This window comes from Strix aluco, chromosome 22 (genome assembly GCF_031877795.1).
Source record: "Strix aluco isolate bStrAlu1 chromosome 22, bStrAlu1.hap1, whole genome shotgun sequence".
Taxonomy (NCBI): domain Eukaryota; kingdom Metazoa; phylum Chordata; class Aves; order Strigiformes; family Strigidae; genus Strix; species Strix aluco.
This window is the reverse complement of record NC_133952.1, coordinates 6,284,974-6,309,760: the sequence shown is the minus strand read 5'-3', so window position 1 is coordinate 6,309,760 and position 24,787 is coordinate 6,284,974. Positions and strand designations below refer to the sequence as shown.

Here is a 24,787-nt window from a genome sequence, read left to right as displayed (position 1 = left end):
ATATACATTATTCTCCCAGTAAAGTCTTCCACTGTAATCACACATCAGTCACACATCAGAGTGAAGGATCCCTGCCTCTCCCTGAGGGATTTTATGGCCCACTGCAGAAGATGGTTGGGAATAGGCTGCCACCCCTCTATGAGCACATTCGAGTTCTCTCTTCCCACCCCAAGACGAAAAAAATTTCATCTTAAAACCATTGCAACAAACATCTCCTAGTCTCTAATGTAAAAACAATGAAGTCAGGCTTAGGCAGATCCCTCCTCAGCAACTGTTGTAGAAAATTCTTTCTCCATAGGGATTACTGTGCATTTTAGGCATTAGGGGGACATATCTCCCTAAATCTTGGCCACAGGCCGTGCAGCAGCATGACTGCCTCCAGGAACCAGAGACAAATAATCCCAGAGCCCTGTGCCTGCACAACAAAGTTCAGTATTTGTATTATTTTGTTGCTAAGGTCATAGACCTGGAGATACTGCTACACTATTGGGAACTCTTCCTTACCACACCATTCTGAATCCCAGGTCAGCACAGGTCTCCCCCCACCCACCTCTTACATTCCTGCCTTCCCACTCCAGCCCTGCTCTCTACAGTCCCAGTATTTCATGCCCCCTGCTTCCTCCCAACATACCTCTCACCACTTCCTACTATACACTCCCACAGTCTCACCACAGTTTAGCCTCCTCTCCAGAAATCCCCGGCCTCAAAATGTTCCCGTTTTGCTCATCCACAATCTCGACATCCCACACACGCTACCCCCACCCTCGGTTCTCCCCTGGAAGTGCAGATTCCAGCACTGGCTCCACCACAGCTCAGGTTGCTGCAGAGTCCACAGTCCAAGCACAGAAGACCTGGATGAAACGCAATTTTTCAACCAGTGAATAGATGTAATTCCTTTACAATGTACTCCCAGGTGAAATCTTGGTCACCCTTCTACATGAAAGGGTCTATTATCTTGGATTGCGTAACACTTATTGCAGGATAAAGCCACCGTGCAGAACCTTGTTACTGCACTGTATCCAGTTCATGTATCCACACCCAACCTACTCCTCACGCACATGGTTCAAAGGCCTGTTACTTATCATTACTCTAGGCTCGATAAAACTTCTTTTGCCCATCTCTGGCATTGAGATTTCGCCTCATGCTCAGTACCAAAAGTAAAAAATCTGTTTCTCATAAAGCATGACCTCACTTTCTAGAAATGACTTTTCTGTTGTTATTCCTTACATTACTGATGTTCAAATTAAACTATCCAGGATTTGTAACTTTGGCATCTTGACTACAACGAGCAGCCACAGTGCTCGGCACATAGCCTTACAGACCTCAGCAGAGTGGCAATGAGAAAACAGATGAAAGGGGTACACACGTTTGCTTCAGCTGCGGGTCACGTGAAATTAGAGCAAGAATTTTTTTGGTAACTCTACCCTGAAATGAGATTATGATCAGAAGCTTGACAATATGCGAATCACCTCCTTACCAGAAGACAAGGCCTCCATGCACATCCATGGCCAGGTGTCCTAATTAAAAAAATACAGTTTTACTCACTTTCAGACCTCCTGTCTCTCTTCCAGAGAAACAGTGCAGCTAGAAACAAAGGGTTCTAGATCAAATTCTGGATCACATATCAACTATTAACCAAGCTCCAATTGCAAAACCTTTGATAATTTCAATTATGAATGGAAAGAGAAGACCAAGTTGGCCCAGCAGACAAATCTGTTTCTGTGTATTATCAACTACAAACTGACCTGGGCTCTACTCAGAGTGGAAATTTCAAAACATACAGTCTGCTTAACTGCTGCTGGAAAACCTGAGTACACTGGTTAGATTCCTTATGCAAAAAGGATCACGATATAAGCTTGATCTGCACTGATATAGAGACATAATTATAAAAACAACATAGAATGATCAGGTCATTCTCTTAAGTTAATAAGCAAATCAGATTTTCTGCTCTGAAAGAGTAAATAAAAAGCAAAGGAAACAATTCCTTATACCAGTGCAGACAAGAAAGTGAACTAATGTGCCAATACTTTAACATGGAAATTGAAATCAGTTCTCCTAATGTGATTTCTTTTTTTTTAATTATCAAAAAAGGGCACATGGGATGACTCAGATAATTAAAAAAGAGTATTTTGGGACTGAGCATTTGTGAGAAGCTACAGCTGAAAGGGGATGCGAGAACACAAGAGGAGGATACGAAGGGAGAGTTAAAGCTAGCTTGGGGAAAAGAATCTTTTCTAAAGCTCTGCTACTCTGACCAAGATCTGGCATTGTAAATTTTAACCATGCAGTGGAGAGATATGGAGGGAGATGAAGAAGAAAAAAAAAGGAAAAAAAAAGAGGTTCCATAAACAGGTACCATTTTCAGTCTGTTTCAGCTTGTAAATGAGGGTGGCATAAAACAGGCCAGAACCAACATAAAAAGAGACAAATTGAGGTTAACTTGGGTAAGCAGGTGCATGTCACTGACTTCTTTCACCTGTTTCTAGTGGAGGAAGAGTCATAATCACACTTTCAATACTTTCACAAGTGTAAAATATTGAAAGTATTCCTAGCTATCAGGAGACATTTTGACTTCAACATTGGTTCTGTCCTGCATTCACCAGACACATCTCACGTAAGTTACCTGATCTCACAGTGCTTCATTTTCTCTATTTTTAAAGTGGAGCAGGCTTGCTGTAATTTATTTCTGGATAAAGTAAGAAGATGTTTATGACTTCTAATGTTTTGGGTTTGAAGGCAAGGTAGTAAAAATCTTGAATTTGCACTATTTAGTATAACATTTGGCAGTTAGTATTTTATAGTCACTGGATTAACTTCTTTTAAAATCAGTATTTTCAATAATGGAAATAATGTGACCACTTCCATTCACTTTACCCTACACGTGCACAGCCCAAAGCTAAACTGCTCAGTCATGCTTTTCATTTTCCATTCTAAGTCTTACATTAAGATTTCATAAACTTGCACTATTCCTTTCCTTGCTTAAAAAAAGTCTATTCATACATTTGATTTAATAAATAATGTATTTGATATATAAATAACAGTGAATGCCAAGAAGCTGCAAATATCATTGGTGTAAACCCAATTCCTTCTGTCAAGCTAGTTCCCAGAAATAAATCTGAAGCAGAAATTGCTGTTTCTGGCTTATTCAAGGTAAAATAAAACATCAGTTTTATTGGTTTTAGGCAAGGAAAGTAAGGTCAGTCTATAAAGTTCAAACAAATCACACTATGTATTTTGCTTTGGTACAATTTTAAAGCTCCAAAATGTTTTTTGATTTATCTCCAAAAGACTTGGAAAAGCAGAGGGGAGCATAATTTGCAAACATTTTAAGCCATTATCTAGCTTTTCGCTGAATAAAATCTCATTTTAACATTCTTTTTCACATTCATAATTATTCTGATGTAATGCACCCTATAGCTACAGACACTGCACTGACAATAAACTGGACTTTAACTGAATTATTGAGTAACTCAAGTTTAAGGCACTAGCAAATTATGTGTTGTTTCAAACATCTGGAAATTAATGTATTTGTATGCATTCCACTGAACCAGGCCATTCACAGGCCAATTCCTCACCCTGGCATTCAGAGTTGACATTACACTTCTCGTTTATTTAGTTGAGGTGGCAGATGAACTCTGTTGCTACAGCTGTCCTAGTGGTAACAGTACTAGTTAGTCATCCTGTACACATCACATCACAGCCCTAGGTGGGAAAGCTCATGCATCTGCTTAGAAGTAGCTACAAAAAGCAAAAAAGAAAAGTGAAAAAACATAGTTGAATGTACAAACTCTCACATGTGTATTGAATGCTCATGTATGCGCACAACTATGAAAACTAGGAAAAATCTGTTCAAATATTTATTTTTATCCAAATAAGACTTGTTTCCACACCCTGCGCCCATCCCTTCCCCAAGAGCAATCAAGTCAATGGTTCACAGAGTTGAGGCAGTCAGATTTAAATTTGGAGCTGCTCTGTAGTGTCCAGGTCTGGTTTGCTCCCTCTGCTGAGAAGCACTGCTAAATCTGAAGCGTGTCAAGTGGGTCAGGTTCAGAAGCTGGTCAGTTCCGGTTCCTCCTGACACTCTGGACACCGAGTTCTGGAATCCAAAAGAAGAGGATATTAATCAAAGAATGCCAAAGTGACTTTTCCCGTTTTGATGAAGATTGGTGAGCTGAACAGGCTTTTGCCTGTTATCCAGCTCCATTTCCTTTTTTGTGTCTGTGCACACTAGTTTACACAGCAGCGGAAGGAAAATGTTTCCCTGTGGAGATAAGGAGATAATCTTCCAGGCGCTTTCGTTTGCTCAGCCATCGATGATTATCATACCCTCTAGTGAGAGAGGATCGAGATTCCCATCTGTGCATTTCACAGCACCTCCAGGGACTCTTACCAGGCGAGGATGGTGAGACGGCTTCTCTTCCAGTGAAGCTCGCAGATCCAAACTGCTGAGCGTGGGGTTGCTGGAAGGGATGGTATTTTCCCAGCCGGCCAGGCAATGCTGTGAAAAGAGATGGGCTTGTTAGTTATAAATAGTAACTTCTACACAAGGAGGTTTTATCGGGTAATTAATTAATTTTTGTAGAGTTTTATATGACTAACAGGAAAGAGAAGAAATCTCTAACAAAGCAAAACTGCATAGCTATCCCCTCTTCCACCCTTCACCAGCTAATTATTTCTGAACCAATCTTCTGCTTTGTGAACTCAAGCACCTGACCTCTCTGAACCCACCTCAACTGACTCATCCAGTTCTCTAGACCACAGAACCAGGTTTCTTCCTACCTCTTCCTGGAAAATCTCTAGGCCAGGGCTAGGTCTGATTAGTAATAATCCCTGCAGCATAGCCTAGTGGCTGGAATACAGGACCAACTCTACAAAACCAGTTTTAAATCCCATCTTGTCACTATTGATTTTGCCTGGCTCCCATACACTGTGAACACTTCACAGAACCTTGTCTTTTAGACTCCCTAACATCTGTGGAAAGAAACACGGGCGCTCTTAGGTATGGTTCATCATGTTGAAAGTTCAATACCTGAAATAAGGCAGCTGAATTATGCCCCAGAAGTATACAGCTCCATATGGCACTTTCTTTTTCTCAGTGTAAAGCATGTGGAGATATGTCATATACTTTATGCCAGTTACACCAAGGTATGAACTCAGAAGCACACACCAGTGGTTTTTCTTGCTACCTCAGTGACGTAAATCAGAAATTTTAGTGGAAACCCTGCCAGGGGCATGAGTCCCAGTTTCTCTTTCCTTCTTGTGCTGTGAAACAACGCCCAGCCTGGGCTGTGCCCTCAGTATCAGCAAGAAAACAGCAACTTACTGAAGGTAATGCCAGGTCATCTGCTGGTTCGAAGCTCTTCCTGCGATGGGCTTTGTATTTGTAGGCAGGCATAAGAGTAGACCTGGGAACGCTGACCCTGCAACCACACAACAGAAGTAATCACCTACACCTTCGACAAGGCAGCGGAAATTTGCATGTCTTCCCACTCAGAATCCAAGGGCCTAATCCCAAAGTGAGCCAAGCGAAACAGTTTTGGATTAGGGCGTTAGACTTACCATGTACATTCAGATTCTGGGCCAAATTCAGATAAAACATGCATTTCTCACTGACTTCAAAACTGGTTTTGCTTACAGAAAAGATCAGTAGGGAGTTTTTAAGCAAGAGGTATCTCTTCCCTAAGAACAGCAACCTTCTACAGAGCTATTCTGATGCTGTTTTCTCCCTCATATGATCAGCTTTTTCTTCCCTACTGTTTCCTTGAGTTCTGCAATATTACAAAGCAATAACTCTTATCTACCTGACATAGGCTGGCTCTTCCAGTATCTCTGGGGGCTGGTGAGTACGTGGGATCTTACACATGAGGCAGACAGATTCTGAATCCAGAGGGACAGTGAAGAGGCGCTGGTTTAATCGGTAACAGTAAACACCTGTCACAGAGTAGCAAATCATCATGGTATTTCTAGTTTGTCAGAAGGTTCCTCAACTCAGTCAACAAAGCTGTGTTCTACCACAGTACCACACACGCATTCTATAGAAAGAGCTGCTTTTCCTGAAGTATCTTTCACATTTCCTGTCCCCAAATAAGTTCCTAAAAAGCAAAACCAAAACTTCAACCTCCTCAACTTATAAAGAGAACATTAGCCAATTACAAGAAACCCTGACAAAGTAAGATGACACTGATTGACAGAGGATTCCTAGAAGACTCAAGTATCTTTGGAGTAGGAAGTTAAATCTGGTTTAGAAGCTGCAGCTAAAAACAACACATTCTTCCTTGTCTGGCTCTCTCAGAACGACAGCCAAAGACTGCTCAGTTGTTTGTTCACAGGAATTGGATTAAGAAGAAATCTGATCTTACACTTATGGGAACTGTTTATCAAATCTGGTTCTTGTTCAGGAACTATGTAATCCAGAGCCTTGGGCCTAAACAAACATGCAAACAAATCAGTTAGTGACAGGGGCGCAGACCCTCTGAACAGCTTTTCCAAGCATACATTTGTGATTGGGAGGTAAATAAAGGCCTACAAAGCCACCCTTACAATTTCCCCACTCCAATCAGACTAAACTTCTCATTACTCTAAAGGGATACATTGCTGCTTCAGCTCTTCCCCCATATCCACTTACTCCAGGTGCTGCTCATCAATACACGCTTCTTTATTGGCCTGTCGGAACTCATGCAGCTCAGCAAAGTATTGGTCAGATTTTTCTGCTACTGAAGATTTTGTATCCAGGAGCCCTGAGAACACCAAGGAAAGAGAAAAGTTCGAGGATTTACCAAATTCAGGAAAGCACCAAGCAAGCCTCACGCAGAACAGTCAAACCAACCAAAGTTCTGAAGCACCAAAATGGATAATGACAAGAGCATGCCGTCACATCAAGTCAGAGATTTACTGTGTGGTTTAGCCCCCTTATTGCATTTATTCATTTTGGTTACTTGGTATCCCCCTCTGACCCCACTCAGCTTTGCCACTTGCTGCCTGGCTTCCCACACCGCTGCCACTTCATCATTCCAGGGAAGCAGAGGTCACCTCTGGCCCGGACAGGGAACAGTTTCTGACAAAACTGCAGCTCCTCTGCTGAGACCTGCTACGGGGGCTCTAGGTCTGCAGTTCTGTCACACCTCAATTTAAAGGGGTGGTAAATTGTGTTTTGACTCTTCATATTACCACTTCATGCCGAGGGCTGTGCTTCAGGTTTAGGATTCACCTGCAATCCAGTCATAGCCCAGAAAAGGACGCACGGCCCAGCTGCTCACAGGTATGGTACATTCTTCAGGGTCAGACTGAAACGCCACATGACCAGCTTGCTTCTGGGAAGAAAACAATTCATAAAGACTTCTTATACATCTAGCAGGACATTCAAAGGTACAGCTGAGGAAACAACTGGCAGCTGTTCAAATGGGACAGCTGTGGGTTAGCTGAGGCTGGATTCTACCTATGCCTCTACCAGCAATTTGCTCACCAACCCTTCGACTTCTCAATTCATAAAACAGTAAGAGGAGGCAGGGGATGTGCCCAGGCTAAGGTGGTATTTTTCAGGGACTTAAAGAAAATGCTGACTTCCCTGCGTCACACAACCCCAAGCATCAGGCCAGCTGTGCTGTCCTGGAAGATGATCACGGCAATAGCCTGCCCTTCATGCTTAAGGAAACAAGCTATGCAGCAGCAGCACTGCACCGGGCTGTTGAATATTTCTCCCCGAGCGTATGAATCACACAGGCAAATGACAAGGAATCTTACAGTGAAGTGCTACAGTTTTCTGGTCTTTGGTTCAAGGGCTAAGGAACGCAGGGCCTGAAGAAACTGCCAACAGCCCCTGGCTGCTAGGGCTGGGAACAGTTCTGAGCTCAACCTCCAATTTACATAGTGGGAACAGGGCAAGTAATGTTTTCCTGACGCCTTCTCCCCATCCTTCTATTGACTTATGAAAATAAGCAAAGCATTGGTTTCACCATTTACCTTCAACTCTTTGGATGGAGATGTCAGCAAGACTGATTTATGGATTATGGGCTCTCTAATGACGACATGCTGCTTGCTGGTCTGTTTGCTTTGTATTCTGCTCAGTGATGGCTCCAGATGACCCTTAAGCTGTTTTTTCTCATGGAAACCATGTAGCAGAGTGGACTGTGCTCTGTTCTCTCCATGTCCCAGGAGGAAGGATTCCTTCTCTGGACTTCCTCGAGCACAGCCATCCCTATCCACTCTGGAGGATTCTCTGCCACACATAATGACTGCAGACACTGGCATAACATTCTTCTCTTTTCCAGGAAAGCTGGAATCCAAACCTACTGCTTCCTGCATCTTCGCTTGTTGTTGCTGTACTCCTCTGTCATTGCTGGTGTGTTTAAGAGATGAACAGAGGGCTGCCCTGGCTGCGTAAGCTCTAGGTTCCAGAGACACCAACGTTGCAGGATCAGCTGTAGACTTCACAGCATCGACCTGATTTTCCTTCTGTAAAGACACAGACTCTCATATCACACAGCAGCATTCAGATTACAGATACCTTTCGTTAGGACATTTCACTCAGTAAGAGAAAATCAACCTCTCATTCCAGTCTGCTCACCCCTTTAAATTCCTGTGGGGAAAAAAGCAAAATCCTTGTATCATTCATGAGATATTATTAATGTTGGGAGAAGATAAGAAAGGGATCCACTTCCAGCTAAATGCAGCTTTTCCCAAGTTGAGGAACTGCTAAACTTTCAGCCTTTGTTCTTAGAAGAAATAAAAGGACTGTGTTCCACAATGTTCATTCATCTCTTAAATGAAGAAACCTAAATGTCTTCACCTGGAACTGATCTCTGAACCCTTTGCAAGGAGAACGTATTGGAGACCACAGGATAAACAATAAACAAAGACTAGCTACTTTTCTAACAGACTCCATATTTCACATTTCACTTTCTACCAGCTCCTCTACGTCCATGCATCTCCTTTACCTCACCCTTCCATAGGCAGAGCTGCTGCCTATCAGGCAATGTCCGTTTGCTTGCCAGCACTTCTAGCACAGACACAACACATACCCCTCTCTTGGGCAAGGGGACAGATCTCTCAATAGCTGTTCTATTACGAAGAGATGCTGGAAAGAGCGGCTTCCTGGGAAGTCTTTTTCTGATCTCTTCCTGCTTCATTTGGAGCCTTTGTAGAAGGTCCTGGTTGGCCTGACGCAGCCTCTTCAGGTGCTCTAACTCCATCCTATGAAAACATTTTCCTGTGAAGCCAGAGGAAAGGTGAACTACATAAATGGAAGCATTAAGCAAAGAAGCAAACTCGAGAGAAACGACTTTCAGAGGACTTTTCATAAAAACCACTTACAGCTGTTGGAACATTGAGGAGTGTCGCTCATAGCTCTTGAGAAATCAGCCAGTCTCAAAACTCTTTACGCTAAGAATGAGCACCACTGCACACTTCTCTCCCCTCAGATGTACTGTCAAGTATTTTGCACCCAGAAACTGGCAGCTGACTGAATAGAGACAAGACACTCTTACAGAGGAAACAGTAAACACGAAAAAAGTCACATCAAAAAGCCACATAAGAGACATTTGATTCAGAGGCTGATATTTAGGACAACCTTATGTAATTCTGCTTTAATGTTATTTTTAAGCATCAAAATTTATATTGTGGTAGGTAATACCAGGATGCTCATAAGTTCAAAATATGAATAATGAATATGAATGTATTGACTACATCCAAAAGAAATACAGAGTCAAGACCATCCTCCACGTTCCCCGGGCAGGAAGACTCCAAAAGGCTCAATTATGACTAAGGCTCTGACAATTCCAATCACTAAGCCCTTTTATTAGAAGAGGGGAAAAAAATGAGTTTATAAATAAATAAATAAAAAAAATAAAGCTTAGTTAGATAAATAAATAAAGCTTAGTTTGACAGGAACACTGCTCAACATGTTTATAACGTCAAAATTGCCTCTAAATTTGCAGGAAGTGTTTTTTTTTTAAATAAAACAAAGAAAACCCCTAAACCCAAATTCCCATATTGCTTTTGGCTAGAGTGATCGTGTTCTCAAGAAAACGCTGTGCTTCCCTAAGACCTTTTGTTCCAAAGGATCCCTAAACCCTGCTCCAAAGCTCATCTGATTTGCTTTTGTCTCTGCTACCTTGGCAACTGGACGTGAGGAATCACATGCATATGCTGCACAACAGCACTGGGATGAGCAAAGCACAGTGCTACCAATAGAAAAACTACAAGAAATAAGCCAGAGGTGCACTACTGGGCATAAAATAGAAATGTCAGTCTTGAGGCACTAAATTTGAGATCATTTGAATAAAACAGAAGTTCTCACACTATGCACACGACAAAACTACCAGCATCCTCTCATCATTGCTCATCAGAAAACAAATACTCTGAAAATAACATTAGTCAAGGGACTTTCTGGAAGGGTTTTACCAGATGAGGTCCACTCTTAGCATAATCTTCAATAAGCTGTTAGTCCTTCGTGCTCAACCCCAGGGGTTCAAGCTTATGAAATTATTTTAGCCCCAATCCTTTGCGAAAAGGAGCTTGGCTTCTGGCAGTTAAAAATAAATAATGGTTGTCTCACGAGATACTAAGAACTTTCCTCTCTGCAAGAAAGTTGTCCAACACCTATGCGCAGCTTCCCAGAGCTGTTTCTGCGCAGACGCGCTGGCTCGGCTCTCCCATGCCCATGAGACAGGGGAGACGGCCCCGAGCGTTGTAAAATTCCCCTTTCCTCTTCCAGAGGCCAGTCTGGCAGGCGGCAGACGAGTGGGAAGCCCCGCCTCCCTCCAGAGTACGGCGTGGGGAGCTGCGAGCCTCACCAGGCCCGGCGGCTCCACGGCCGCGGGCGCCCCAACTGCCCGCGCCGACTCCGCGCTTTCAGGCCCACCTGCTCCGCGCCGCTCCGCTCCCGCGGCCGGGGCACCCCCGCCCTCGCTCCAGTCGCCACCGGGATTCCCCAGGAAGGCCCCGGGCCAGCCGTTCTCGCATCGGCGCGGTTGGGCCCGCCCCGCCTCTACCCGGCATGCGCGGGGCCCGGAGCACCGCCCGGCGGCGGCGGGAGGAGCCCCGGAGCCCCGCGGAGCCGCCGCCGAGCCCCCGCCCGGAGCGCAGGCCGAGGGCAGGGAGGGGCAGGACCCGGGCCTAAAGTTCCTCCTTTTGGGCTCGTTCAACCGCCGCAGCTGATTGTCTGAAGGGAGCACGTACCCCCAACACCCCCGGGAGCTAAAAGGGAGCCGCTCTCAAAGGTCACCACTGAAAATCTGCCTCTTGTAGCACACCCGCTGTAATCTCCCGGGAGAAGAGCGATTCACCGCCCTCAGCCTCCGAACGCAGTATCTGCTGACCATTAACACTTCCTACAACGTGCTCAAGAAATCACTGATTCAACACTGACATTTTTAGTGTAACTTAAGAAGGAATCTCTTAAACTTTCTATCAGATAGTTCAGTATCATTGGTCTTGTTAATTTTCATAGGAACACAGATAAAAGGTCACTATTGTCAAACATGCTATTTACTACAACAGAGTGGCATATCATCGTCTGAATATATGATACTTACACTTGAAGATTTTGTATCATGACATGCAGAACACAGCAGGAGAAATATTTTTCCAATTCATTTTTATTGTGGTTTCCATTGTTTACAGCATTGATACAGGAATAATTCATGCAAATTTATCACCTTAAATACAGCAGAGAGAAAACTCACTGGTAAGAGTATTTTGAAGAGCTCCATCAACATAACACAATGAGAAAAGTAGCAGCAATAAGATAAAGTGCATTTAGCTGACCTTCTTTAATAAGAGTTTGGAGATTGGTTTTGGAATTACCTGTTCTAAGGATTAGTTTACTATTCTTTAGGAAAATCAGAACAGCCTCCTTGCCACTAGTGTTCATTCCTCCACCACTCTGAATTAAAGAAGTGCAGCTGTATTTTGTTTAAGAGGAATCCAGATCATAGGCCTTTCTTTTAACAGCTTGATTCTTGATCACTTGGGCTTCTAGGGACAAGGGTTAGAGACACACTTAAAAACTCTTCCCTCCCATGTTAGCAGTTTTGCTTCTTAAAAAATTCACACGGTTCTTTCCCCCGTTCTATAGGTTAGGTTTCAGCACTACAGCGAGAATGCCTACATCACCAAAATCTGAACAGTTGTAGAAACACACACTGGCAAGACACCAGATTCTAAGAACACATCAGTCTCTTTTCCCGTCACAGATCAGACATTGGCTTAAAGATCAGCTCATTTATCAGATTTCCCCTAAAGGCCCGCTGAGGAGATGCTAACACCGCACACACGTCTTCAAAAGCAAGGTCAGCATTTCAGGTAACCTAGAGCTGCTGAGCAGTGGTACAGCATCATCTCCCTCCACCTGGAACTGACAATTTCCTGGTGTATTAGGGATGTGATTAATGTTTTAACTCAATAGCACAGCACATAGCCTATTATAAACGTGTATGTGACAGCTTGAGAGCCTAGAGATGCAAATTTATTCACCTAATACCTGCAGCAGAGTAACAGTGGATGATTCCACTTACTCACCACAAGCCCTAGAGAACACACTTCCAGAGGCAAGGACTCAAATTCCTTTCTTATTCATTCTCAGATCTGATCTAAGCCATATTTATGGCCTGGTGGTTGCCTGAGGAACCCAACCAAGCCCTCTGATGAAAGACACTTCAGTTTGGTTTGGATTCAAAGCTAATGGAAGCAAAAGGTTTGTTTGCTTCCTGCATTCCAGGGACATAACAAAAGTCTTACTGCCAGCTCCTATGATCAAGATACTTAAAGTCTTACTGCAAATTTTAGAACAGCCTAAAGTACATACTGACATATCACTATTTTTACTCCCTCAAGAATCAGGCAGCTTCTTCCTTCTGGAACTTCCATGACACACAAAACAGGAGACTTGTCACAGGCACATATATTCACACCTGAGCATGAACGAGAAATCCTAAGGCCAGCTGATACCATTTCCAAGAAAAAATTCTCATTGCCAGTAAGAAGGAAAAAAAAAAAAAATCCATGCTTAGTAGTTCTGAATTCAGCTGGGACCTGCTCAAAGATAGCCCATATTTTCTCAAGTTTGATGCTGAACAGATTTAGGTTGTCACTAACCTCAGAATTACAGGATCTGATTCCAGATTCCTCAGACATTTTATGGGGAACAGAAAGGTTATACCCAACACAAGGCAAAACACTGACCCACTAAGTGGAAAACAAACTTTGCAACGTAGGAACCTAATCCTGGTACTACTGTAATCAGTGGGAATTTCTCCTCTATCTTTTCCAAAAGGAAGAGACTCAAAGTCTCTACAGTTCTCAAATCTTATACTCCAGAAGTGCTCCAGGGCAAAACTCAACAATTAATTTCATCTATTTGCAAATAAAGAATGTTTTTTAAAAAAATGAATTGCCTTAACCCATTCTTGCCCTGGCATGAAATACAAGGGGGACATCTCCTGTCCGCCCCAGAGAAGCTGCACTTGCCAGCTCATTCTCATACTTTTAACAGAAGAGAAATAACATCAAATCATATTACTGCATGGACTTTAACATCCTATGGGAACTCTGCATAAAGCAAAATCTCTTACAGCTTGTAATCTGCATGCTGTTCTTGTGGCCAAATTGTGGTAATGGAATTCCAAAGGCCTGCTTCCAGAAACACAGCTGTGCATTTCCAAAAAAACCCCACAATCATCAATTTATCTCATAAGGCAGTTTGTTACATTCTGTCAACCAGCTTTTCTTTCTTATTTTTCTTCCTCAGCAAGCTGCCAAATTATCAGCACTACCTCCTTCAGAGGAGCCAGTCACATCTTTGCAAACTACTTGTCTATGACGTGAAATGGGCCAGACTGCATTACTAAAGAGCTCTTAAGAGGAAGAAACTAACTCCAAAGACAATAAGCTTACCAAAGCAAAATCTCTGTCTTGCTTTGGAAGTGAACTGGGTTTTGTTCATAGGTTTAAACATACTGACAGTAATAAACCTTCCTATGAAGGGACACGGTGACTCTGTCATGTTCTGTAATAACGGAATATTGACCTAGGAGATAGGCCTGCACGGGCTATAAATGCACTGTGAAACCATCATTACAGCTGTGTGCATGGGGCCTGTGTTTAGACAAACAGCTGCTTGTCACATACATCAACTTGGGGCTTGGAAATCAAAAGTTCTATCGTCATGTAGTAAAGTCAGAATAATTTTTAACCTAATAAACACTTGTTTGTTTTAAAGTTGTTACTGTACTTGATTTTGCTTTAAAAAGCCCCCTGTAAATGTATGAAGCACACATTCCTTCTGAAGTAGCCTGGTCTTACAAGAAGGAAAAAAAAGAGTTATAAACAGCTAGTGTTTAGAGGTGGGACACAAAACGGGGAAGCAGAATCCTACTGTTCACACAGCAACTGGAAACAGCAACAGGCTTTTGCTCATTCCCTTTAGGGAATTCCATCACCCACCATGTTCTCTGCAGTAATTAAGAGAGCACTGAAGGAAGAGCGTTGATCGTCTCTTCTTCACACACTATCTGCTTTGCTGAAGGTACTGATGTGTGAACATGTTGAGTTCACTGTCAAGCCAACCCGCTTTATTCCTGCAAAGACAGGAAATCTTCATTAGGTGAGTAAAACAGCTTTTCTCAGGCCAATCTGAAAGAAGCATGACTAAAACGAGTAAACAGCAAGGCCTGGAGAGGAATGCCAGAGGTCCATTCCAAAATGCTGCTACTCTTCCTTGCCCTGCCTCAGGTCAGGAGCACTTGCCTGCTAACAGTCCCTAGGCTTTGAGCTTCAAACCGAGATCTCGGTCACAGCTTCACACTGATCTTACTGTGTTGGTAAGGAAGGTTTGAAAAATTCTTCCCAACAGCCTTTGCAGGGTGAAGAAAAACATCAAACTGTGTACAAAGGCAAAGGTGAGACTTTTTGCATAATTTTATAATAGCCTGAAGGAGTTTGAAGGAGTAGGGGACTGTACATTTTGATAAATGAAAAGGAACTGTAATTCCAAACAAACCAAAAACAAGAGCGAAAAGGTGTTTTGTGAGACAGAATATTTAAATGACTGTCAGCTGTACATGGGAAAGTACACAGTGAAAGGGAACACAACTTGGTAGGGAAAGATGCTGATGTCTGCACATCAAATGCTGTGACGGAGGAAGGACTGCACTCAAAGATACACCCTAATCTGAACATCTTAGGGCAATCACATGAAAAACAATTGTATGCAAATGTCTGTGTATACGGGATGGTAAAAACCTCACCTGAGCAGTTTTGCTTTACTCTGCAGTGAATCCAAAACTTCGATTTTTTTATTCATGACAGAAATTTCCTGCTCAAGATTCTCCCGTGTGACATCCACTTGCTGACACAAATGAGCAAACGTTCCAGCAAGCTCTCTATGAAACAAGAAGAATAGCTGGATATGACAACTAAGATCAAGCAACAAATTCAAGGAATAAATCCCTTTGCTGTATGGTGATACTGACTCAGATGTTCATCTTTTCACTTCCACACAAGAATATGTTAACAGCATCAAGAGCAACTCGATTTGAAGAATGGAAATACATTAAGACTAATGCTTAACAGTACCCAAATACTACATCGGTGACTCAAAAATAAATGTAATATTCTTTTAAAACACACGTATCATTACACATTCTAAAATCTGGAATTCAGTATGCAGACCTATCTTGTTTTAACAAGGAATATCATTTAACCCCAAACAACAGAATTCAGAGAAGGTTTTAGCTGAATATAGGCAACTCACTGTTGGACTTGGTGGCTGCAATTAGAACCTGTATAACTGACGATGAGCTGCAACTTCTCACCAGCGTACTCTACAAACTGCCGTTTGAAAGCTCTCTCCTTTGCTTTTGTGGTCCAGGTGAGGCGCTCATATACATAAAGGAGCCCATAAAGGCCAAAAGAGAGAGCAATCAGTCTCCAACCCACAGCCTTCCAGACCTAAAAAAAGCACAAGGAGAAGCCAATAACAGGATCATCATCTAGGAACAATGCTAACTCCTAACAACGGTGCAGGCAGCATTGTGCTTATCTTCTAGGTGCAGGCAGCATTGTGCTTATCTTCTAGGCACATGAAAATGAGCCAGAGAGATAACCCTGAGGTCAGACAGCTCACTACTGATGCCCAGTCTACAAAATAAAAATACAAAACTCCAATAGTTTAGGTTAGGTATAGGTTAATCTTTCCAACACATTTAAATTACACCTGCAAGTGCAAGCAAACTTCGTCTGGTTCACAAAATCCCTGTTTCTGAAGTAAAAGATATTTTTAAGCAACCATCTCCCCTTTGAGAAATCATCCACTGCTAGACACTGTGACACCAGAATAGCATGTAGGTATAGAACTGGCGCTACAGAAACTCAGATTCTTCCCACAGCAGGAACTAGTTATCATGCAACTTGAGTTAGATCTCTTACGCCTCTGCATTTTGGGGAGATTTGAGATTCAAAACATCCATTACTTTCAAAAGACAGAAAAGCAGGAAGTGCTGATTTTTTCCAAAATAAATTAGGCATAGTATCTAAAATTAAGTGCTCTCCTCCCCTTCCAGGAAGGAAGATACACATCATCAGAGGCTCTTTGTAGATCTATCTGTCCTGATTCCTCTACAAATGGGAAAAGTAACTAGTTTTCTCACAGAAAAAAGAAAAAAAAAAAAAAAAAAAATCAGACACTATTTAATGCTTTTGTAACATATTTTGAAGGGTTCTCTTTGCAACAAACCTGGCTCCAGGCCTAATTATTATGCAAAATAAGCTCAGTATTTATACTCAAATGGGAGATCAAAGGAGAAAGTATTTCACTATCTGTGAACAGCAACTATCTCCAGTATCCGGCAGTGGAAGCACTTTTCAAGTCTGTGCTCCAACTTTATTTATATAAATGCTGCTCAGACTGCCAACGCACCACGCCACCAACCACGATGATCCCCATGGAAGTTCGGGAAGTTAACGAGGCCAGTCCAGTCACCATCGACACCATGAGCTCTTCCTGGGTCATAGAGCCCTGAGGCAAAGGAGGCAGACTGGGATTTGCTGGTGTTAAAGGGCGTTGAACCTAATTAGAAAAGCAGTGACAAAACAAAACAAAAACAAAGTACATAATAAGAGAAGACAAGCCACTGCCCTTCCCACCAAAAAGACTTCAACAGCTACCAAAGTGATGAATATCACATCTACCCTGATCACTCGACAAGGTATCTCACCTGGTCATTATAGCCCATCAAGGCCCGACGACCATTCTTTGGTCCCAAAAACCTGTTCACCAGCATCGTCCATCCAAGAGAGAAATGGAATTCTATGTCCTCTTGGAAGTCGGCACAAAGCTTGTCACAGTTCAGATCATAGCTGAGTGTGAAGCACTGTCGGGGAACTAACATGTCTATCTGGCCCCGCAAAGAGACTGGGAGAAGGGGTTTTAAACCATCTGCACAGAAAATAAAAACATCAAAAAAAGACTACTGAGTTCACAAGAACTAACTGAACTTGTATTCTGTAATCAGGGTGGTTATGGGTTGTTCCATCGTCCGCAGTTATTTTTCTTAGTACCTTAAACTTCCTAAAGCCAAGCATGTTGCAAAGCGAGAGATACATCACAAATTACTATTCGATTCTTAGTTCTTCAGATCAACACAGGAGGAAATCTTTCCATGGATGCTCCTTAATCACTACAGGTAGCTGGTAAAATTTACAGTTTAGCCATAGCTTGCAGAACAAAATCTGAAAGCCAGTTCTAAGACTGTTCAGGCACCATACTCCTAATTAAAGCTTATATTCAGACAGGCACCTAGTTACAAGTTACTCACATTTCATTAGAATTTTGGTCTGAGAATCTCTCAAGTTTCTGAAGTCACAGTTCCTCTCTGTCCTGAGAATTAAGCTGATTTTATATATTCATCAGCAAATCACCGCACAAGCTCAGAGAGTGGAAAAAGCAGGAGGAACTAGTCCTCCACACAACAGCATTACTAATCAAGATGTAAAGTAAGATGATGCCAACTGCATATCAGCCATCAGATTAAAAGAGAAAGCCAGTTATTTTGCATTACAGTTAAAGGAAAGATAAAGGGAAATATTGCCTGCTGAACTGACCTATCATTTCTTGCTGCATTGTCTGCAGGGAAGCTGTGATTGCATTGGAGCAACGATCTGACATGTTACGGCCCAGGCCTTCTTCAATGTGTTTATGCAGCTCCTGACAAACAAAGGAAGAATTATTAAACTTAAAATAAACATAGGTGAGACGCAGGCTACAGGTGCTAGAGCTCACAAGTTAAAAAAACCCTCCCAGAACAGAGGCATGCTTTCTGTCTGCCCACAGTTCTATCATTAATTTCATTTCTCCCCCCTGCTGCATTCCTCAGTGAAGGAGAGGAAAAAGCAAATAAAAAAAAAAAATCTCACATGTACTCTGTAGTCTAGGAAGAGTTCTGTCTGATCTATACAATGTGATACATCACACGCGTACCAATTTATCACTGAGATTACTAAAAGAATAATCAATTTCTTCCTTTTTTTTTTTCAGATGTTCACTTTTTACAGAAGCTATCCAAATGCAAGAGACATTCTAACAAAAGATTTTTCAGTGTATGAAAAGCTTAGCTCATATTACTGAGCTCACAGCAAAAAAAGGCCTCTTTAAATTGCTTAAGCAATCTGTATGAAGTAAACATCACTTACACTCTTGTAAACTTTAAGAACTACTTGAGATGGATGGAAGTCTGCTTGGTATTCATCTACCAGCACTGAAAGCCGTCTGATTTCTTCTGCCATTGCATTTGACACCTAGAGAAACAGCACAGGACAGAGTTTCTATATATCCTGTCCTAGGGAGAGACAGAAAACCACCACTGAAGACATGCATTTCTTAGTGAGCAGTACTGAACACCAGGCACTATGACTGTGCAGCACCATGCAGCCATTGTGCACCAACTGCAAAATGCAATACTGGTGACTTGCAAACAAAGAAGATGGCCGAGAAGTATATAGATCTATGCTCTGTATAACAATGCAGACAGAAAAAGACTGAGGCAATATAAGACTTGCGAAAAATGTACAGGCCTTTTCTGTATATTCATACTAGTAAAAATGGCATGTTATTATTGATAGTAAGACAACTGACGTTATTATGAATAAGGAAACTTAAATATTTTTAGTATTTTAGGAAACATTTAAGACTGAAATATAGTAGCAATAATAATTCAAACATTAATCAAAATCTCATTGTTTTTTTTAAATCATCTTATATAAGTCTCTCTGAAAGGCACCCCCAAGTATTCTACTTTTCATTTTATTACTTAAAAAAAAAAGACTTCTTCTGAAAGCATTTCATGTCTTCCCATCTGTAACTCCCCCATTTCTAGTACTTCAAACCTTTGTCAGCGCTTTGCATTTTTCCCACCATGCCAGTAGTGTTTCAGACAATCTATTTTTCTGCAGCCACTCCTCCTTACCTGCCTCTCCACTTCTTCTGTGATCTGTTTTATTTTCCGCTTGTAGTCTTGAGTAAGGAGCTCCAGCTGTTTGTCAATAAAACCTAAACGTTCCTGTCGTTCCTCTCGCATTTCCAGACAGTAAACTCTGGTGAAAACAAAGTACTCATCAAAAAGCCAGATAAATGCATTTCTGATCTACAATTATCATTTGAACTCCAGAAACAAGACAGATTCTCTTGCCCAAGAACAAAATGTGTCAGTATCTACAACACACTACATCCGCATGGCACAGGACAAAGAAAAGGTTCTTTTCCCAATACTCTCAGAATTCACTAGAAGCAAGACTACTGGTACGCGTCCATCCCACTCCCAAACACGCTGTATTCTGCTCTGCGTTTTAAATGCTCATATTCCCTTAAATTTCTCCCAGAAGACAAGCTTCAGTTATGCAAGCACCAAGCCCTCCTCACCGCTGTTCCTGGGCAGCAATATGCACAGAATCCATGATGAGACGAACATCTTCCGCAATCTGCTTTGCTCTCACCGTATGCTGCTCAAATTTTGTTTTTACTGCTGACTGCGAGATACATTCCTGCATATAAAAGGCAGCCCAAGATCAGCAGCAGGCAGAAGCACACTAACACAACTTCTCCTTCCCATATAATCTAGTTTCAAAACATGGTCCCGCTCCATGTTTATAAACTCCAGTCCCCAGCCCTTCAGGAGTAAAATCTAAACAGGTTAGTACACATAACACTCACCTCAAATCTTCTCTCGAAGTTCTGAAACTCAAACATTCTTACTTGAAAACCATCTGCCAATGCTCCACCTGAGAGAAGGAAAGTACGAAACAACCACTTAAGTTTTGAGAAAGCAATCAGATGTTGGACGTCAGGAAATGCTCCTGCTTTACCTTGAAGCCAGTGCAAAAGTGCTGCTAAGTCACCTCTTTGCTTTTGACTGTTCTATTAATAATCTGACCCACCCCAATTTTATCCATTTTTTGGAACAAGATATTCTCTATTTTCTTCTCTCTAAGAAAATGGAAAGTTTCTGTTAGCTTTCCTCACCTCCTTCTGGCATCCCCTGAGCCCTCTGAATCCTGGCATTGAGCACTTCTTTCGCTGACACAAAGAAAATTCGATCCCCTGCCTGGGCTCGATCCACCACACCCAGCTCATCTACCAGGAAACTGGTACACCGCTCCATGTGCTGTCGACGGACCTGAGGGATAAACAGGATAAACCCCACATGCAGTTAAACCCACTTTATGCTCCATCTCTTAAAGGTTACACCAGGCACCCAGATGCCCTCTGCTGGTCTAAGCTCCCAATACAAAATTAAAAAAAAAAAAATTAAAAAAAATTGCTGTTTTATGGAATCTTCCAGAGGTGATCTAAGTGATCTAACTTCAAAAGGCCCCAGTAAAACTCTTTATTTCCAGCTCAGAAATTTCAAGTCATGTTTTGATCACTAATCTATACGCACTCTAGTCTCCACACTATGGTAATAAAAATCCAAACTGTAAAACAATCACATACACGACTTTGATTCTACCTGCAAGGCCCAGAGTCAAAATGAACTCTCTAATATCCATGCAAAGAGAAGGAATTTAAACACATCACAAACCTCTTCCATGTACTCTGGTTCAGACGCAGATGCATCCCAACGGTTATTTAAAATAAATATATTGGGTCGAGACAGACGTTCATTCACCTTGTGAAAGAACTGTTTCTCCTAAGCAAAACAGAACGAAACCTCTTAAGATTAACATGTCAAAGTCTTTCAACTTTTAGCCAAATTCACTGAACAAGTGGACTTGAACATACAGTTTGCATCAACGTTGATTCAGAATTTGCCACCAGGACAAACACATCAGCATCTAGACAGAATTTGTCAATCCAACTGTCCAGCTCAGTGGTTACATCAATGCCAGGGCTAGCAATAAAAAGAGAAGAGACATTACGATGCTATGGAAACAGCAAAAACGGAATTTAAAAAGTTAATAAGAAATGTGTTTCAGCTTTTCAGGGCATCAATTTCCCATGTCTGAGCTACAGTGTCCTGAGGCGACACAGAGTACAGACTAAAAGGAAGTACCAATAAAGAGAAACTCTGACCGCCAACCACAGCAAAGGACTTTAGTTGCTGTCATAGATTAGAACAGGGTCAATTTCCTTGATGTTTGTTAAATTTGTATTATAAGACATTTCTGTAATTAATCTGTGATAAGCAGGAAAGGAAAGAAAGGTATTTCTCACCTGTCCATCAGCACCAGGTCATCCTTTAAGAGAGGACATTTGGAATTGGGCCACATCACGCTGACTAGGCTGCCAGCATTCAGAAGTTCATCTTGATGAAGGGCATGAGCCAACTGGTTCACTGTCTATTAAAGACAGATAATTTATAGCATTTCCTGTATGCTAAGACCCATTAACACAATTATCTCCCCTTCAGGGCTGTTCACAGTTTAAGATAAAACCCAAGTCCAAATCACCTTCTCACCGGGAGGTTTTCCACATAAAACTTTCTTGAGTCTCCTAGTCAAAAGACAACTAGTTTATGAGAGATTTTCTTGTCAAGAAAGGCCACTGAGGAATTATCAGGAAGTCTGTGCCTTCTGTCAGTCCTACAGAGCTCAGGCATCATTTTGGTTCCCTGCTATCACTAACAAATACAACATACCGTCTTTTTCATAAAATGAACAAGTTCCATCCTGTAACTTGCTCCATTCCTCCCTTCCTACATCTATCAAAAACGTGTTCTCCATCTCTATTCCTTTAGTGATTAAAATCCTTAACTGTGAAATTGATTTATAGTGCTTTAATTTTCTTGTTCCTTCCCTTTTCTGGAACTTTGGAAGAGCTCTTCTCCTTTTACCTTATGCTTAAGGAAACTGTACCTTAACACTCTTCTTTTCCTCTGAGCCTTCAGTAAGCAGGAAAGCTTCATGTCCATCTGTCCCTTCTACACGCAGGAAACAATTCGTGGTGTGTCCAATTCCTGAAGGAAGGACTTTGTCCCACAGCATGGCATTTATCACAGTGCTTTTCCCATTGCTCGTCCTGAAGGCAGATTAAAGAACGGGACAGCTAGGCTTCTGAGAGTCAGGTATACTCATTTTCATATTACAGAAAGCAAGTTCTCTAAACTCAAGCAGCATCAGAAGCATTAATAATTTAAGTGCCATAGGCAATTTACAAAAAGACTTTTCTATTTTCTTATTTTAAGAATTCTTCCAAATCAAAGAATTACGTGCTACAGTATTTGTTTCCAATTTACAAGAGGATTAATATGAGGGACATGCACATTACAGGCAAAAGCTGGAGCACTAGTGTTTCTATAAATATATTTTACTGGCTACAATCCTAAAGCAGCCAGTTGCTTTACTAAGTGGAGAGCACAGGCAACATAAGCACGTGACTCACCTTCCAAAAAAAGCAACTTTCATGTGTCGCCTTGCCAACACTTCACTAATGCCACTGACTTTTGACAGGTATCCTTTGACTTCCAGCACCTGCTCTTCTGTGGTGACAGGATCAAGCTCTATATTCTTGTGTGTTTCTAAAATCAAAATACATCATGTCTCTGAATTCCAGAAGTCATCTCTCTCAGCACTGGGTGAAACATCTCCTTCACGACGCAACACACATAACTCAGTGTTTATCTGCGTCCCAAAGTCCGTGTGGGTAATCTTGACACAGGCAATTACACCCTGAGGTGATTTTGCATTAGCATTTATCAGCTGGTCTCTTTTGTGTGTCTAATAACCATTCTCATCCTTAGGACTGCCTTAAACAGAATGCAGCCAACACTTCAAACACTCCAACATCCTTAAAAAAAGATAAATCTTCTATCTGTGTTTTAAGCTGTTAAAGCCAATTATTGGCATATGCTATATGTCACCAGCAATGACTCCTCTAGGCAAGAATATTTAAAGAATTATAGGCAAAAAACATAAAGGGTCTTGTATAGTTTATTAAAAAACTCCCAAACATAAAACCCCACGCATAGCTCACTAACCAGCTCAGTTTCCTAACACGTGTGAACTTGTCAACTTTAAAATATGAACCCTGAACTCCACCCAAATTCAATAAAATAATTTTCTGTTCTTTTAAATACTGATATATAAACAGACATGCACGTATAAATAAGCACAGGTCTATGAGAGCCATTTAACCAAATGAGGTTTTTTTCGTGTGTGTTTGAGGGAACTGTATGTGGGCAAAGCACTGTTACACACTCGTAGTTCAAGAATTCAGCTTACCTTCCAGGAATGAGGAGCTCTCATTGATGTATGCAGCCAATTGTTCAAAGATACCATTGATTTTCTTCTTTGCAGTGACAAAATGTTTAAGTGGAGAAGCATTTACCTCAGCCATGTGTCTTTTATCCTTCTTCACTGCAACTATTGACTTGGAACGTGTAAACAACAGGGACATTGCGCTACAGGGAAAAATCCAGTAAATGAAGGTGGCTCACCAAGTGCCAACGGCTATCCAGCTAAGCATCCTACCAAAAACTAGGTAAGTACACATTTTAAAAACATTTTTTCTTTCACAAAGAAGTTGTTCCACTTTCTACAATTGGAAATTACTCCTACATCAGAAATAAAAAAATTCCTCTGTCCTCCGTTCCAATAAACAGGCCCCCAGCGATCACTTCTGCCCTCCCTCCGCTTACTTTCAGGATGAGTTACGTTTTCACAAGTCAGGCATGGTCAGCTCGAGGCCCTCCTGAACACGAACGACCGCAGTTTTCCTGCCCTCTCCTTCACCCTGGCCAGGCTCCGTCCCGCAGCTCTTTCAGCGACGCCGACTTCAGCCTGTCCCCGTCTCTGCGGCAGAGGGACCGGCGGATGAGGGACACAGGCAGCCGAGCTCCCTGCTGGGCCAGGCTCTGCTCCCCCGCCATCCCAGTGCCCGGGGGGATGCACTGGGCAGATGCGCCAGGCGGCCGCCATCGCCTTCCCCTCAGAGCTGCGGGGGCAGGCGGGCGCGCGCGAGGTAAGGGGCGGGAAGCGCCCCTGGCCCGCTCCCACAGGGCGGCGCGCGCCTCGGCGGGGCGGCAGGACCCTGCCCCGGCGGGCCCGGCCCGGCCCTCCCCTCTCCCTGCCCCTGCCGCCGGGGAGGCGACACCCCCTTCCCCGAGAGACCGGCCCGGCCTCGGGCGGCTCCCACCTCCCCTACGGCCAGGCACCACCCCGCCGCTCACCTTCACCGCCGCTCCCGCAAGGCCGCCATGTTACCCGCGCGTCATCGCCCCGCGCGGGGCGGGCCCGCTCCCGGGGCACCATGGGCGCGGTAGTCTGAGGGCGCCGGCGCGGGGAGGGGCGGGGGGGGGGGGGG

General features: G+C 42.6%; 2 protein-coding genes across 9 annotated transcripts; both read right to left on the bottom strand.

Moving 5' to 3' along the window:
• Nucleotides 1-3,774: 3,774 nt before the first annotated feature.
• MIIP (migration and invasion inhibitory protein) lies at nucleotides 3,775-11,570 on the bottom strand. Of its 7 annotated transcripts, none has more exons than XM_074848516.1 (11): nucleotides 10,859-10,978; nucleotides 9,310-9,457; nucleotides 8,934-9,229; nucleotides 7,960-8,451; nucleotides 7,208-7,310; nucleotides 6,626-6,737; nucleotides 6,360-6,424; nucleotides 5,802-5,931; nucleotides 5,324-5,420; nucleotides 4,391-4,498; nucleotides 3,775-4,096 (listed from the first exon to the last, which is right to left on the bottom strand). In XM_074848516.1, exons 2-11 carry the CDS (start codon nucleotides 9,338-9,340, stop codon nucleotides 3,932-3,934), a joined length of 1,599 nt encoding a protein of 532 aa, XP_074704617.1. In that variant the 5' UTR covers nucleotides 9,341-9,457; nucleotides 10,859-10,978; the 3' UTR covers nucleotides 3,775-3,931. The 7 variants fall into 7 exon arrangements, with proteins under 7 accessions (XP_074704617.1, XP_074704618.1, XP_074704621.1 ...); XM_074848517.1 differs by having other exon boundaries at nucleotides 9,310-9,477; nucleotides 10,859-10,965; XM_074848520.1 differs by lacking the exons at nucleotides 9,310-9,457; nucleotides 10,859-10,978 and adding an exon at nucleotides 11,532-11,570 and having other exon boundaries at nucleotides 8,934-9,205.
• A 6-nt stretch (nucleotides 11,571-11,576) lies between these two features.
• Nucleotides 11,577-24,710, bottom strand: MFN2 (mitofusin 2). 2 transcript variants are annotated; one of them, XM_074848514.1, is made up of 19 exons: nucleotides 24,654-24,710; nucleotides 24,123-24,276; nucleotides 23,707-23,885; nucleotides 22,868-23,003; nucleotides 22,342-22,504; nucleotides 21,701-21,825; nucleotides 21,269-21,377; nucleotides 21,069-21,176; nucleotides 20,510-20,663; nucleotides 20,201-20,268; nucleotides 19,910-20,031; nucleotides 19,458-19,584; nucleotides 18,685-18,789; nucleotides 18,097-18,199; nucleotides 17,211-17,431; nucleotides 16,913-17,062; nucleotides 15,749-15,945; nucleotides 15,243-15,377; nucleotides 11,577-14,573 (listed from the first exon to the last, which is right to left on the bottom strand). In XM_074848514.1, exons 3-19 carry the CDS (start codon nucleotides 23,879-23,881, stop codon nucleotides 14,504-14,506), a joined length of 2,268 nt encoding a protein of 755 aa, XP_074704615.1. In that variant the 5' UTR covers nucleotides 23,882-23,885; nucleotides 24,123-24,276; nucleotides 24,654-24,710; the 3' UTR covers nucleotides 11,577-14,503. The 2 variants fall into 2 exon arrangements, with proteins under 2 accessions (XP_074704615.1, XP_074704616.1); XM_074848515.1 differs by lacking the exon at nucleotides 24,123-24,276 and having other exon boundaries at nucleotides 24,654-24,689.
• Nucleotides 24,711-24,787: the final 77 nt, after the last annotated feature.

Coding starts and splice junctions, on each gene's coding strand:
- MIIP (XM_074848516.1), bottom strand. CDS start 9,340: ATGAGCGACACTCCTCAATGTTCCAACAGCT. Junction 6,425..6,625: donor ATTGATGAGCAGCACCTGGA/GTAAGTGGATAT, acceptor ATGTTTGTTTAG/GCCCAAGGCTCTGGATTACA. Junction 4,097..4,390: donor CGTCTCACCATCCTCGCCTG/GTAAGAGTCCCT, acceptor TTTGGATTCCAG/AACTCGGTGTCCAGAGTGTC.
- MFN2 (XM_074848514.1), bottom strand. CDS start 23,881: ATGTCCCTGTTGTTTACACGTTCCAAGTCAATAGTTGCAGTGAAGAAG. Junction 23,004..23,706: donor GAGCTCCTCATTCCTGGAAG/GTAAGCTGAATT, acceptor TTTTGATTTTAG/AAACACACAAGAATATAGAG. Junction 18,200..18,684: donor TTCTTAAAGTTTACAAGAGT/GTAAGTGATGTT, acceptor TTTGTTTGTCAG/GAGCTGCATAAACACATTGA.